This window comes from Rhinolophus sinicus, linkage group LG06 (genome assembly GCF_036562045.2).
Source record: "Rhinolophus sinicus isolate RSC01 linkage group LG06, ASM3656204v1, whole genome shotgun sequence".
Classification (NCBI taxonomy): domain Eukaryota; kingdom Metazoa; phylum Chordata; class Mammalia; order Chiroptera; family Rhinolophidae; genus Rhinolophus; species Rhinolophus sinicus.
In genome coordinates, this window is record NC_133756.1 from 66229811 (window position 1) to 66243396 (window position 13586).

The 13586-nt window shown below is 37.5% G+C and overlaps 1 protein-coding gene across 9 annotated transcripts in view; it reads right to left on the reverse strand.

Moving 5' to 3' along the window:
* Positions 1-13586, reverse strand: part of PHACTR1 (phosphatase and actin regulator 1) — a 503766-nt gene that overhangs the window by 470862 nt on the left and 19318 nt on the right. For all 9 annotated transcript variants that reach the window (XM_019742988.2, XM_074335219.1, XM_019742987.2 and 6 more), the window contains one exon: positions 6626-6772. In XM_019742988.2, the coding sequence (XP_019598547.1) occupies positions 6626-6772 (147 nt within the window). The remainder of the gene's footprint in view (positions 1-6625; positions 6773-13586) is intronic.

Consider the following 13586-nt stretch of genomic DNA (forward strand, 5'->3'; position numbering starts at 1 on the left):
AAGAAAAACAGGGCTCAGATGGAATAAGGGATACATTCAAGCATAACAAAGCTCTTTCTACACTTTTGATTAAACCATGATTAAATATTCAACCAACTTGTTGTCACTTGATTGGTAGAGATCCAGATATAATGGGCTTTCTATGTCTTTAAATGGCAAATGATCATATTGATAAAGTTCAGTATAGTTTCAAAACCACGATATATATTGAATTCTCAACACTACCATTACAGCCCAAGTATTTACTATTCAAAGATTCTGCTGCTGAATCATTAGTTTCGAGTATACAAATGTGGCAGAAAAGATCAATAGGAAATCTACACGACACTTGCCTACATAAATGTTAAATAACTGCTAGCAAAAGATTATTCCTATTGTCCTTTGATAACCTGTGTAGAAAGTCATGTGAATCCACCATCATTCAATAAGGCCATACAATGGATTTTGTCTTTTATTTAACTATCCTTCATTATATTAAATACTTGTAAATTAGAGTAATTAAAATGTCGATATGGCCCACTTTATTTTCCCCTCTGAAATCATATCCACATTATCACCTACCAGAGTGGGTGGGGAGAGTGATGAAACAAAATATGAAAATGCTAGAGTTCTTCTTTTACCATCCAGTGAGGAAAATGTTATACCCATTAACAGTTCCTTCGGGCTCTTTTGTATTTACATAACATATAACACTGGGTATAATGTGTGTCTTTCTTTTTACCTTACTGAGTCAAGGAGAAAAAAATTGAAGTTGCATATATCAAAGAGTAACTCCATAAGTAATTTTAAAATATTTTACTTAGTACTAAATGTAATGTAAAAATGTATCAATATGTCCAGTTCTGACCAATAGTTTATTTGTTCTTGTCAGCTTATATGCCTGTGAAGAAAAGGAAAGAATAGTTCTTTGTAGTTCATGGCCAAGTGTTACTTACAGTCAGTGCCTAGATGTAAGGATTATTCTATCTTCAGATTCCAAAGGGGTCATGGCAGCTTGGTTGAATCCTGACTTTTAGCTAGTTGGCATACATGTTTACCTTCCTTGGTAATTTAAAAGAATAAAGGGAAAATACAAATCTTACATTCCCATTTCATTTTAATTGTATAAAAGAGAACAGGCTAACATACTTAAAACGGCAATTGGGAACTGTATTAATATTTTGTTTCTTCACTCTCCATTTACTGCTAAGATTTCCCTAACACCTTATTCAGTCAATATTTATAGAACATCAACTGTGTTAAAGATGCTAATCCCTGAATATTCAAATTAAAAATATTTTATTTAATATTGTGTATATAAATGTGTCTTGTAATATATACTAATCTCTTTTAACTCAACTTATTTTCACAACTTAGCTATGATCTAATGTTTTAATTCTTATTATAATTATGCTATTTTATATGTTTTATACCATAAATAAGACTATCTGTAAAATCAGATTATTATATATATCCAATAATACAGCTAGAGCTAGAATTATCAACTATTAATACAAACACTTTATTAGATGGAGTTTTAGAGATTTTATATTCCAAATCATTCATCTTGAGCTGAGAAAATCAAGCCCAGAAAAGTTAAATGACATGTCCACTACCCTAATAGAAGAGATGCATTAGAATCAAGTTCTTCTGACTCTTGCCTCACATTTTTCATACAAAACACACCTCTGTGGTCTTTCATGGAATTAAATTATATGGACACATACAGACAGAACAAATACGTAATGTATCCTTTAATCATAAGATAATAGTAAATACAGTTTTTCGATGTTAAAAATAAAATTTCCTGGCAAAATATTCTAAATAAATTTAACCACTCAACACAGATTTTCTGTTTGAGTTATCTCATAAATGTATAAATTGTTGTTGAAATAATGGCATGGTTTATATATATTTATGGTTATATATTTGCAGCTAAAGGATTTCTATTTCCTCATAGTGTTAATTACTTACTTTCCTGTACCTTGTTTATATTATTTTATATGTTATCTGGAGTGGTCTTCACTAGTACCACCTTAATGCATGACACAATGAGATTATTGGTTAGCTAGCTTTAACAAAGGCACAAAAGGAGTGCACACTTCAGAAAGCCCCACAGTAGAGACTTCTGGCCATCTATGTGGTCAGCCACTTGATTTCTGGCTACAGAATGTGAAAAGCGATACTAAAAAAGAGCTTGGGCCCACCAAATAAATCCCAGACCCATATGATCTGCTTTCAATTTAAAATCAGTAACAAATATATATATATATATATATATATATATATATATATATATATATAGAGAGAGAGAGAGAGAGAGAGAGAGAGCACTATACTGGCATTTTTCAGTGGAACAGTGAAAGAGCATGCTTACAAAGACCCTTAGACTGGTGAAAATCTTGGTTCAGCATGACGATATTCACAATGTTGCCAAGGAACAGTTCTCATTACGAGTAATGATAGCACATTATGGGCTGTCACTTCTCAATATCATGGGCCTTCATAATTAGCTAAGGAATAAAAGTCTTCCACCTCAAGAAAGATAGGAAAGAGATTTCCTGAGACCCAGTTTATAACTTAATCTGGCTGACCCATCCATTCTTATGGGTAGCCAGAGCAAGCCAATTTTCACTCTCATTATCCTCTGGGCCTGAAAGAGTAGAAGAGACCAACAGAAGTCAGAAACAGCTATTCTTGGGTAACATCAGGAACTAAAACAAATCTTAGCCTTCCAAGGAGAATAAGTATACGGGGGTTAAACATGCTATTACTTTAAAATCTTCTCCATGCAAAGCAATTCTGAAATGTCAACAAAGTCAAACCTCCTTATGATTACAAAAGTCCTTAATCTTCTCAAAAGTGCCCAATGTGGATTTTGTGTTTTAATAATCCTAAATCATCAGTGTGACTCACCTTCCTTCTTTTGGCATCCCTTTAAGAAATTTCAGATATGCTTAAATCCTCCGTTTATCATTACACTTTCATTCATTTTAGTGTGTGATCACAGAAAACTTTTCAGTTTCAGCATCTTCCATGAATTGAATACTCTTCTATATATTGTCAATATATAAAAATAGAACACACTAGCCCGTAGGAAAATATTGCAGATGAGCAGCAACTCTTCACTGCATTCACTTCAGTGTAGTGAATGAATGACCTCACACGGCTGGGTACGTTCTTACAAACTAAATGTCAGTGATGTTCATTCCTAAGTGAGAACACAATAAAAAACACTTGCTACTAAGAGTGTGAGCATATTCTTCTGATATACGATATCTTTTTAATACATTTGAAATTCTCAGGGGGGCAAAAACCTCTTCCAAAGTTTTAAATGAAGTCTGATGTGTCTGGGTAACTTTAAGCAAATACATTGGTGTGGTTTTCTCTGGCATTTATACTATCTTCAGCAAACAATCTATCAATATTTGCATAATACGCTCAATGTTAAATAGAAGTTAAAAACCTACAAAAGGGGCTATTTTAGAAAAATAAGTCATGGTTCAGAAAATTTCTGTTCTCTACTGTCTCAAGTTAGGCTAAACCTTAAAATTAACATCTTCATAAAGTTATGAAAGACCCATATTTTGGTGCTATTCTTTGACTGACTTGGGACTGCAGCTAAAGGAGTATATCCTTCACTCAAGCTGTGGAATTATTTCTGAAATGATATTATTAAGTGCCATCAGGGACTGGGTATAGTTGAAGAAATGCTTAAGTATTTAATTAGTATTCAAAATGCCCAGTCCACTTTATTTGGCAACTGTAAAAATTAGTTTAAGGGAGTTGGTACACAAAATGATTTCATCATATCCAAGTAAAAGTATACATATATATGATTTTCTTGAAGGATTATCAAACCTCTAAAGCATTAAACATGGAGTTATATATAATGAGTGGGTATGACAAAACAAATATTAAACATAAATAGTTTAAACCAATAAAGAATTTCTTCGGAAAAAATAAACAGTAAGTAATTGTTTGGGGGTGGGAGAAGAGTGGAAAGAAAGGGCAGATGAGAGCTGCTTTGTTTAATTTTTTTATAAATTGTTGTTAAGAGACAAACATTATTCTCTCTATGCCCAAATTATGTAGTTTATTCAGAGTGTGTAGGCTCCTCTGTTCAGCAACACTGATAACGACACTAATAGTTTAATTACAACTTGCTGCTTAAGGAGATAAACAAGGCTGTTTGCTTTTTAAACCAGGGGTTACAATTACTTTTAAACGCCGGGAAAGGCACATCTGCAAGTAGATCTTACTATGTCAGGGAAGCAACCAAAAACCAGCTGGGAAATAAACAAAGCCCCAGGAGTGAGCAGCCGGCGCAAAATTAGAGCAAACCACCAGATTGGAGCAGTGGAGCAGTAGGCGTGAGGCATAGTAAACAGGCGACAAATCTAAGTGGGCAAGGATAGAAAAGTTTTTCGGTGGCCAGATCTTCCGCGTTCTCCCCGGGATTCCATCACACAGACACTGAGCACCCCTCCTTCCGCTGTCCGCCTTACAGTCATGTCCCTGGCACACAGTCCTTCACTTCAGCACCACTGAGAAGGACAGCTCCCCTAACTGCAGAACCCAGCCCGTGCGACTGCCCTCCCTCCTCTACCAGTGTCCTGTTCACAGCATTCTCTTTCTTGCTGGCGTCTTTCTGGACACTTTGCTTTTAGAGTTATTCTAAGGGATATATGGAAAGGACTGAGAGCTCGTTTGTTATTTCCAGATGAAAGGGAGACACATTCTTTCTGAAAAGTCTAATCGTTTAATTGGCCTCTAGAGCAATTTAACCAGAATAAAAGATTGCAAATTGCTGGGTGGCAAAATAGTTCAATGTAAGTCAGTGGTAGCTGAAACTCTTTTTAGTGCTCTATCTTACTGTTTTGTTGTAAAAGTACTAGTAGAAGGTAAATAGCCTTTACTAACTGCAGCTTTAGCCCCTTTACTCCCATGTTAGCCAAAGACACTATGGGAATATACCAGAGTTTGATAGCAAAGGGCTCAAGAGAATACATCCTAATATCACTGGGTGGGAAAACAGTCTTGGTCCTAAAAGAGACTTTTTCAGTCCTTTCCAAGATCCCTCACAACCTTATCCTGAATCTGGAACATACAAGAGTAGGATTAACAGTTCCAAAGTGAGACCACAGGCTACTACAGCATGCCACAAAAACTGCCAAAGCTTCCCCTGATAAAGTCCTCTTCGCCCAGCCCCAAATCCAGAAACAAACTTCCAGGAGTGAGGAGAAAACATAAATAGAAAACCCAAATCACTGAGACAGGAAAATTACACTCCAAGGAACTTGATACTTGGGCACAGCCAGTTGCCATTCTTTCAGTCATAAAGACATGGTTGCTTAGTGAACATTTTGTCCATTCTTCACCATAGTGTATAAAACTCATCATTTGAAGGTTCTCTTTGCTATAGCACATGTACACACACACACACACACACACACACACACACACACACACTTTGTATGATTTAGTTCCATTTTCAGAGGTTTAGTATCCTATAGAAAATAGTATCATCCGCTTTTTAAACTTACTTTGAAAGAGGGTCTTCAGGAAAATGCCCTCACTCTACTTGTGTTAGAGTTGCTAGGATACTACGGGACTCTAGAAAGGAAGAAACACAAGCTAGGGTGGAGGCTTAGGAGCCATTCAGAGAAGGCAGCACTGTGAAGTTAGTGGGGAACAACTTTCTCCCAGTGGTAGTGACCATCCACTAGTAATGAGGGGTGAGGTCTGACTGGGAATCTGGAGCAGTAGCAGCAGTGGGGACATCAGACACTGGGTACTTATCAGGTCATCTTGAGACGTCTTAACGCAAGCAATGTGACTCTGAATCCCTCAGTCGGCTCTACTGCTCTTTCCTTTCTTCTTCCCTTCTTCCCTATCCTCTCATCTTCTTCCCTCCCTCCTCTACCTCAGTTACTCTTTTCACTTAACACCATCTAGGCCACTTTGGGCATCAGTTCCAGTGACACCATCAAATTACCTAACGTGTCATATAGACCATTTTATTACTATTATCATCACCATGGTTGCTTGCCAACTGCTTGGTGCAAGGAAAAGGTCCTGTTCCCAGCTGTCAACCCCACCCCCCTCGCCACTTCAGCACCACAGCAGTCGTATTAATCACCAGGCAAAATCACCAGAGTCTGAATGTCACCAACAAGTTCCACCCACTCTATAGTAGCCCCACCAGCAAACCTCACCAGCAGAGCCTGGCCAGACCCTCCTCCCACAGCCAGCGCATTCTCAGCATCCTGACCCAGCTCTTGGTTATTCCTGTGATCATTGTTTTATCAGTGGCAACACTTTCTTCTCTTCATGGAAGAGGAAAGCCCGTGTGTGACTCCTGGGCGAGTGTACGGCTCCTTGTACTACCCTCCCCCACCTCCCCAACACACACACACACACACACACACACACACACACCCTCTTTACACAGGAGACACAAAGAGAGCCAGTGAGTGAGCGCACCCAGGCAGCGCAGGGCTGGGTAGGAAGGGGGGCAAGAGGGGAGGCACAGCCAGGCGGGGGAGACCAGAGGAGGGGCAGGGGGCTGAGCTAGCCGGTGAGGAGCGAAGGTAGGGAAGGAAGCCAGGTGGGGGAGAGAGCAAGGCAAGAGCGTCGTCCTTACCTGCCCCTAGATTAAAGGAGATCCTGGCCTCTGCGAGGTACGGCGTGTCGCTCTTGGAGCGGACTCTTCTGATGGGCCGCCGGTCTATATCATCCTCCGAAGATGCCGCCATTAATGTGGGAGGCAGAAGCAGGGTCGCCCGGCGAGCTGAGAGGGAGAAGGAGATGGAGAGAGGGAGACAGGCGGAAAAGGGGAGGAGGGGAAAGGAAGAGGCTCACACACATGGAAAGGGGGAGGGGAGAGGGGGATGGGAGAGGAAGGGTAAAGGGATGGGAAGGGAGGGGGGGAAAGAGAGGGAAAAAGGAAGAAAGAGAAAGAGAGAAAGAAAGAAACCGAAGGAGAGAAAAGGGTGAGGGGAGAGAAAGAAAATCCGTTAAGGATTTGTGGACTGGAGCAGAGATCAGGCAGGCTATCCCTTGCTGGTGCTCAGGGCTCCCCCTAACTCCTCTCCCAGTCACAGGGCCAACAACCGGTCAGTGCTTCGGACTGACACCCTCCCTCCTGCCCGCAGCCCCGGTTTGCAGCTCTTGGCACAGATAGGCTAATGCGAAGGAAAAGACTCCAGAGCAAAGATGCCCAGTCAGCACTGTGCCCTCTCCCGCCAAATGTACTTACTCTGCTCTTCAAGTGTACACTAGGGTATCCTCAGCTCGCAGGATTCTCTAGCCCAGCCAGATACACCTGCTTCAGCTTTCCTTGCATAAATGATTACTCCTGGGCTGTAAGCCCAGCCCCAGCTGGTCATTGAGGAGGGCACTGCACCCAAAGTACCCCTCTGCTCCCTCTTGACCAACCAGAACTCAGACAGAGGCAGAGCCAGATGTGAAATGCTCAGAAGCAATCTTACCAGCCCCTTTGAGCCCTGGAGCTGGAGGGTAGAGGAAAAGTGTACACAAGTTTAAGAGCAGTTTGGCAGTAACTTTTCTAGAGTTGATATTTTGAATGTAGACTAGACACACTCACGCAGAAGTGAGTGGCCCTCTTTTACAACCACTAACTTCTGTGATGAGTTTATCGCTACATAAATGCCCATCCATTTAACCTTCAACTTTTTATTTGGTGACTTAGAGCACAGGTAATAGCCTTTGGATTGGACCTGTAGTCTCTATAACTGTACCATTGTTTCTGAAAAAGAGATGAAGATGAAGGGTACTTTACATTTCTGTGAATGTGTGTCCTGCAACCTTCCATGTTACACAGTACAAGGACCTAGGAAGGTTTCTGGAGTGAATCAAAATGGTTTGATGCTCCTACGGGGACTATTGACAGGCTAAACTCTTTTATGTTTGTCTTTCTGCAGCTTCAGTCACTTGGTCTTTTTGTGGCCTGATGTTGCCTCTGTTCTTTCTAATAAGAGCCCACCTGGAGTACACAGATAAATGTTACCTTGGTTCCCTCCCTCCTACAAAGAAAATCTGTGTCAAGTCATGCCCTTCAGTTTCAGACGAGTAAGTGCTGCTCTGACTGCAAGACTTCCCTCTACACTTCAGCTGTCAATTCTAACTCTCATCTTGTATTCTTGAACCATAGAATTTTCAGTCTCTCTACGTTGGTTTCTTAACTTCACACATAGGCAGTAATTCTTGATCTTAGGAAAAATATATCTGTCCTTTGCCTTACTGCTTCCTCACTCTCCACCATACTATTTCCTTCCCATACTGTTTTACTTTCCTGTGGAACTCTTGCCCCCATAAGCTCCATTTTTTCACTTCAATTCCCTCCTTTCACCCCTACAACTGGTTTCTATCCCTCTCACTGAACCAAAGTTATTTTAAAGGTCATCCACATCCTTCTAACGGTTAAATCCACTTCTCCCTTGGCATCTTTAATGTAGTAATCTATTCTTTTTGAAATCTTCTCCTTTGGCCTTTCTGTACTAGATTATCTCCCTAACCACTGTATTTCTAATTGTTAGTCCATTCTCTGCAGGTTAATTTGAAATTGCTTATCCTGGTATTCAAAGCCCTTTAAAACCTGATTTCAACCTGTCTTTCCAAATTCATCTCCTATTATTTACCTTCAGTCTGCTTGGAGTTGTCCCAAAAGCCTGGCTCCTTTCTGCATCTGGACCTTGGCTTGTGCTGCTGCACAGCACAAATTTCTTTCCTATAAACTTTCCATGTTCTCTCTCAGGAATGTGAGCTAACTGGCCCACTAGTCTACGGCATGAACCCAGTACACAATAAATGTTTAATAGATACTTTTGAATAAAGGAAGTGAAAAGAGGGAGAGAGGGAGGGAGGGAAGGAGAAAGAAGAGAAAAAAGGAGTGAATGAGGGTTACATACTAATGAGTAGCTAAACTGGGGACCAAATCCATGTCTGCCTGATTTCAAATCCAGTGTCCTTAACCAGAATACTGGTTTGCTAAGTATGTATACTTGGTTGACTAGCCACATTTTAAATTCACTTTTCCATGACACTTGCCTCACTATTCAGTCCCATTTATCTCTGTTAAACATCGATTAAAAATGGATGCCTCCTATCCCAGGAGGTACAACAGAGTATCTGGCTCTCCAAATGAACCCTGACTAATCAGGCTGCAAACCAATATTACGATTATAACATTTAGGTTCAGGCTTTTAAGGAAGTGCAAAAGTAAGGAAATAAACTCAAACAATTCTGAATACTGTATAAACTGTACCTCTCTTTGAATGAACGCAGTGCTGTTTGATTATTTGAAATGTTGAAATGTTTGGGATTCCCTACACCCTTGTATGTTCATTCATCAGCCATGTCTCTAAACTAACTAAATAAATAGATATTTTTGAAAGAATACCTCGCCTTAATGTTCCCTGGGTTTCTTTGATTTTACATATTAATGATTGTTGATATAGAGAGGTACATCTCTGAATTTCTGTTTCTTATTCACTCAACATTTTACAGGATTAGGAACTTAAAATTACTACCACTTTACATTTACCTTTCTTCAAAAGAGTTTAAATGCACTTTCATATTATTTCATTATGGATTATTTTATTGACATAATTCTACATAGATAAATTTTACAAAAATGACAAAATACTACATATATGTTCATGTTCTTGAATTATTTCATCACATTTTCATTTCTGACTATGATTTTCCATATTTTTTGGGCTTCCCTAATTTATTTTCATCTTTGTTTCTCTCATCTAATTTTTCCCATTCTCTTTTCACTTTGTCTCTTTTCTTATATCTTTCTTAGTTCTAACAATTCCCTTACAAAATCAGTCCCATTTCATGTATCTCCCGCTTATCTTGTATAAGGATTCACTTTCGTGAGCTTGTCTCAATATTTCCATATTCTTTATTCTCTGGGATCCCTTTCATATAAATGACCTCTCATTATATCTGACTGAGTGGCATCAGGGGAAGAGCCCTAGAGTGGGAATCAGTGCCAGTGGGCACTGCTCCCAGTACTACCACTACCAGTAAGTAACACTGGACAAGCCACTTACGTTACCAGGATGGGTCTCAAACACTTCAACTATAAAAATGCAAGCTCAGATAAGTTGGGCTTAAGACTGCCTACTTCTAATACTCCATGAATATTTGCAGTTATTCTTGTGTCTCTACTCTTTCTATAAGTATCCATGGCATATATTCTCTCTTCATCCAAGAAACTACATTACATTGCTCCTTTGATTTACAACTAATATTGAGGAAACCACATGATATCCATATTTCATTCAGTACTTTCATAGTATCAAATCTATCATGTAACAATACATCCTCTAGAATCTATTTTTTCCCCTCATACTATTTCTATCATGAGGCAAAACCCGTACGATTGCTTGTGCGTGTACATGTGTGGCTGTGGGTATGTGTCTAGAAAGGACTGAATTCAACTGTGATCTCAACAACTTCAAAATATAGTGGGTTTTTTTTTGTTTTTTGTTTTTTTTACAATTACTTCCTTTTGAATATGATTACTAGCTCAGGGTGAAGGCTGCTTTTTACTTTTCTTTTCTAAAGTCAGTCAACATTTTAACACTGAAGACCCTTTCATGCATTGTTATATCCAGAGCTAGAGCCAGAGGCAGAGACAGCACAATAGGGTGCACAAACAAACAACATTTTATATGTTCATCACTAGCATGGAAGAGGATGGAGGTGGGAAACAGAAGAAGAAAGTGCAATATTCCACCCTAATAAAAAAAACAAAAAAAAAACACATCAGATGAGTGAAGCTTATCCTTTAAAAATATTACTCAAATTGTGTTTCTAGGATACCCCTACATCAATATCACTTAGAATACTTGTTAAAATGTGGACTTTCCAGACCCCCAACACAGACTTACTGAATTTGGAGGGGATAAGACCTGAGTACCTGGATTTTCAAAAGGCTCCTAATTATGTTCCCTCTCAACACTTGTATTCAACATTATACTGGAAGTCTTGGTCAGGGCAATAAGTAAAAGAAAGTTTAAAAGGTATAGTGACTGGAAAACAAAACTACAATTGTGATTAGTCATATACCATGTTTCCCCGAAAATAAGACCTAGCCGGACCATCAGCTCTAATGCGTCTTTTGGAGCAAAAATTAATATAAGACCCGGTCTTATTTTACTATAATATAAGACCGGGTCTTAAATTAATTTTTGCTCCAAAAGACGCATTAGAGCTGATGGTCCGGTAATATAAGACCAGGTCTTAAATTAATTTTTGCTCCAAAAGATGCATTAGAGCTGATGGTCCAGCTAGGTCTTATTTTCGGGGAAACACGGTATGTTATGATTGTATACATACAGAATCCATAAGAATCCAGACTATTTGAAATAATAAGTGAATCTTACATCATCGCTGGATACAATAGCAATGTAAAATATCAATTTTGTTTCTATATACTAGCAAAATTAGAAAATGTAATTGAAAAAGAACCATTTACAATAGCATCAAAACTATCAAATATCAATGAATAAATATAAGAAAAGAGCAGCAAGACTTCTACATGAAAAACTACAAAACATTCCAGAAAGAAATTAAGAAGACCTAAATAAATGAAGAGTAGGGGTGAATATACCATGCTTATGGATTGAAAGTCATCTTCAAAATGATCTATAGATTCAATGTAATGTCAATCAAATTCCAAACCTTTTTTTTTTTAAAATTTGACAAGCTGATTCTAAAATGTATATGAAATGCAAAGGGGCAAGACTAGCCAGGACAATCTTGACAACTAAGAAAATAGCTGGAAGACTTATAGTAGAATATATGAAGACTTATTATAAAGGTATAGAATTCAAAAGCAAAGTAAGATAAATAGACCAATGAAAGAGAATAGAGAATCTAAAAATAGACCATATATAAACAGACACCTGACTCTGACAAGAGTTACACTGCAGTACTATGGGAAAGATGGACTTTTCCATAAATAATGCTTTGATCACTTCACTGTCCATATGGTGAATGAAAATAAATGTGATCCCTACCACATGCCATACAGAAAATTCAATTCCAAAAGGATCATGTACCTAAATGTAAAAGGTAAACAATTAAGTTTCCAGAAGAAAATTTTTTCATAAAATAATATTTTATGACCTTGGCAAAGATTTGTAAACAGGACTTGAAATGCACTAACCATAAAAGAGTAAATATACATGCTGATGCCATTAAAATAAAGAACTTCTGTTCATCACTAGATACAATTAAAAATGCAACATACCAAAATACGTGGGATGCAGCTAAAACAGTGCTGACAGGAAAATTTATAGTGCTAAATGCTTACATTAGAGAAACAAAAGGTATTGAATCAATGATCTAAGTTCTTACCTCAGAAAAAATAAATCTAAAGCAAGCAGAAGGAAGGAACTAATAAAGAATAAAATTAAAAATAGAAAAACAGAAAAATAAATAAAACAAAAAGCTCATTCTTCAAAAATTAAACAACACAGTTGACTAACCTCTAGCGAGATTGCCACAGATAAAAATGGAGATGATACAAATTACCAATATCATGAATCAAAAAGTGATATTCACCATTGGTTCTAAATCCATTAAAAGCATATAAGTACATATTCATACAATATATATATATATATAGTTTTTTAGGTCTAACTTCTTATGTTCACCATTAGGCTTATGAGATTCATCCATATTGCTGCTTGTAGAAATCGTTTCTTCTTTTTTATTTCTATGTAGTATGACACTGTATGATGATATTACAATCCTTTTTGTATATTTTCCTGTAGATGGTTATTTGGGTTTCTTCCAGTCTGGAGTCACTATGAATAAATCTGCCATGGACATGCTTGTCCATGTCATAGGATATATGTCTATTTACCTACATTTATGGATACATTTATATAAAAAAGTTTTCTAGGGGGATTTTGCAAGGCTACATTCCCATCAACAATGTATAAGAGCTCCAATTCTTTCATATCCTCATCAATGCTTGGCATTAAATGATTTTTAACTTTTAACGAGATTGGTGGGTGTGTAATGATATTGAGGCTTTCAGTTGAATTTATCTTTTAATAATCATGCTGAGCATCTTTTCTTATGCTTATTAAACATTTGCATATCTTCTTTTCTAAAGAGCCTATTCGAGTCTTTTGTCCACTTTTTTATAAATTGAGTTGTCTTTTCATTACCGTTTTAGAAGTTCTTTATATATTCTGGTTACTAGTTCTTTTTCATCATATATATTCCATTTATATAAGTTTAAGAAAAAGCAAAAATAATATACACTGACAGAAGGTTTATCAGAGAGATATTGTCTTTGAGGGGGCACAAAGGATCTATCTGCGATGTAGGAAATATTCTGTATATTGGCCTGAATAGTGGTTATACTTTTCAGAAAAGGTGCTTACTTTAGTAAAAGTTCATCAAGTTATACATTTTATATTTGTGCACATCACTCTACATAAGTTATATACCACTACAAAATAAAATTATATTATACTTACTTTAATAAAAAATTGCTAGCTACCATTAGCTACACATTTAGAAATAAAGCTATTACATCATTTTTGTAAACG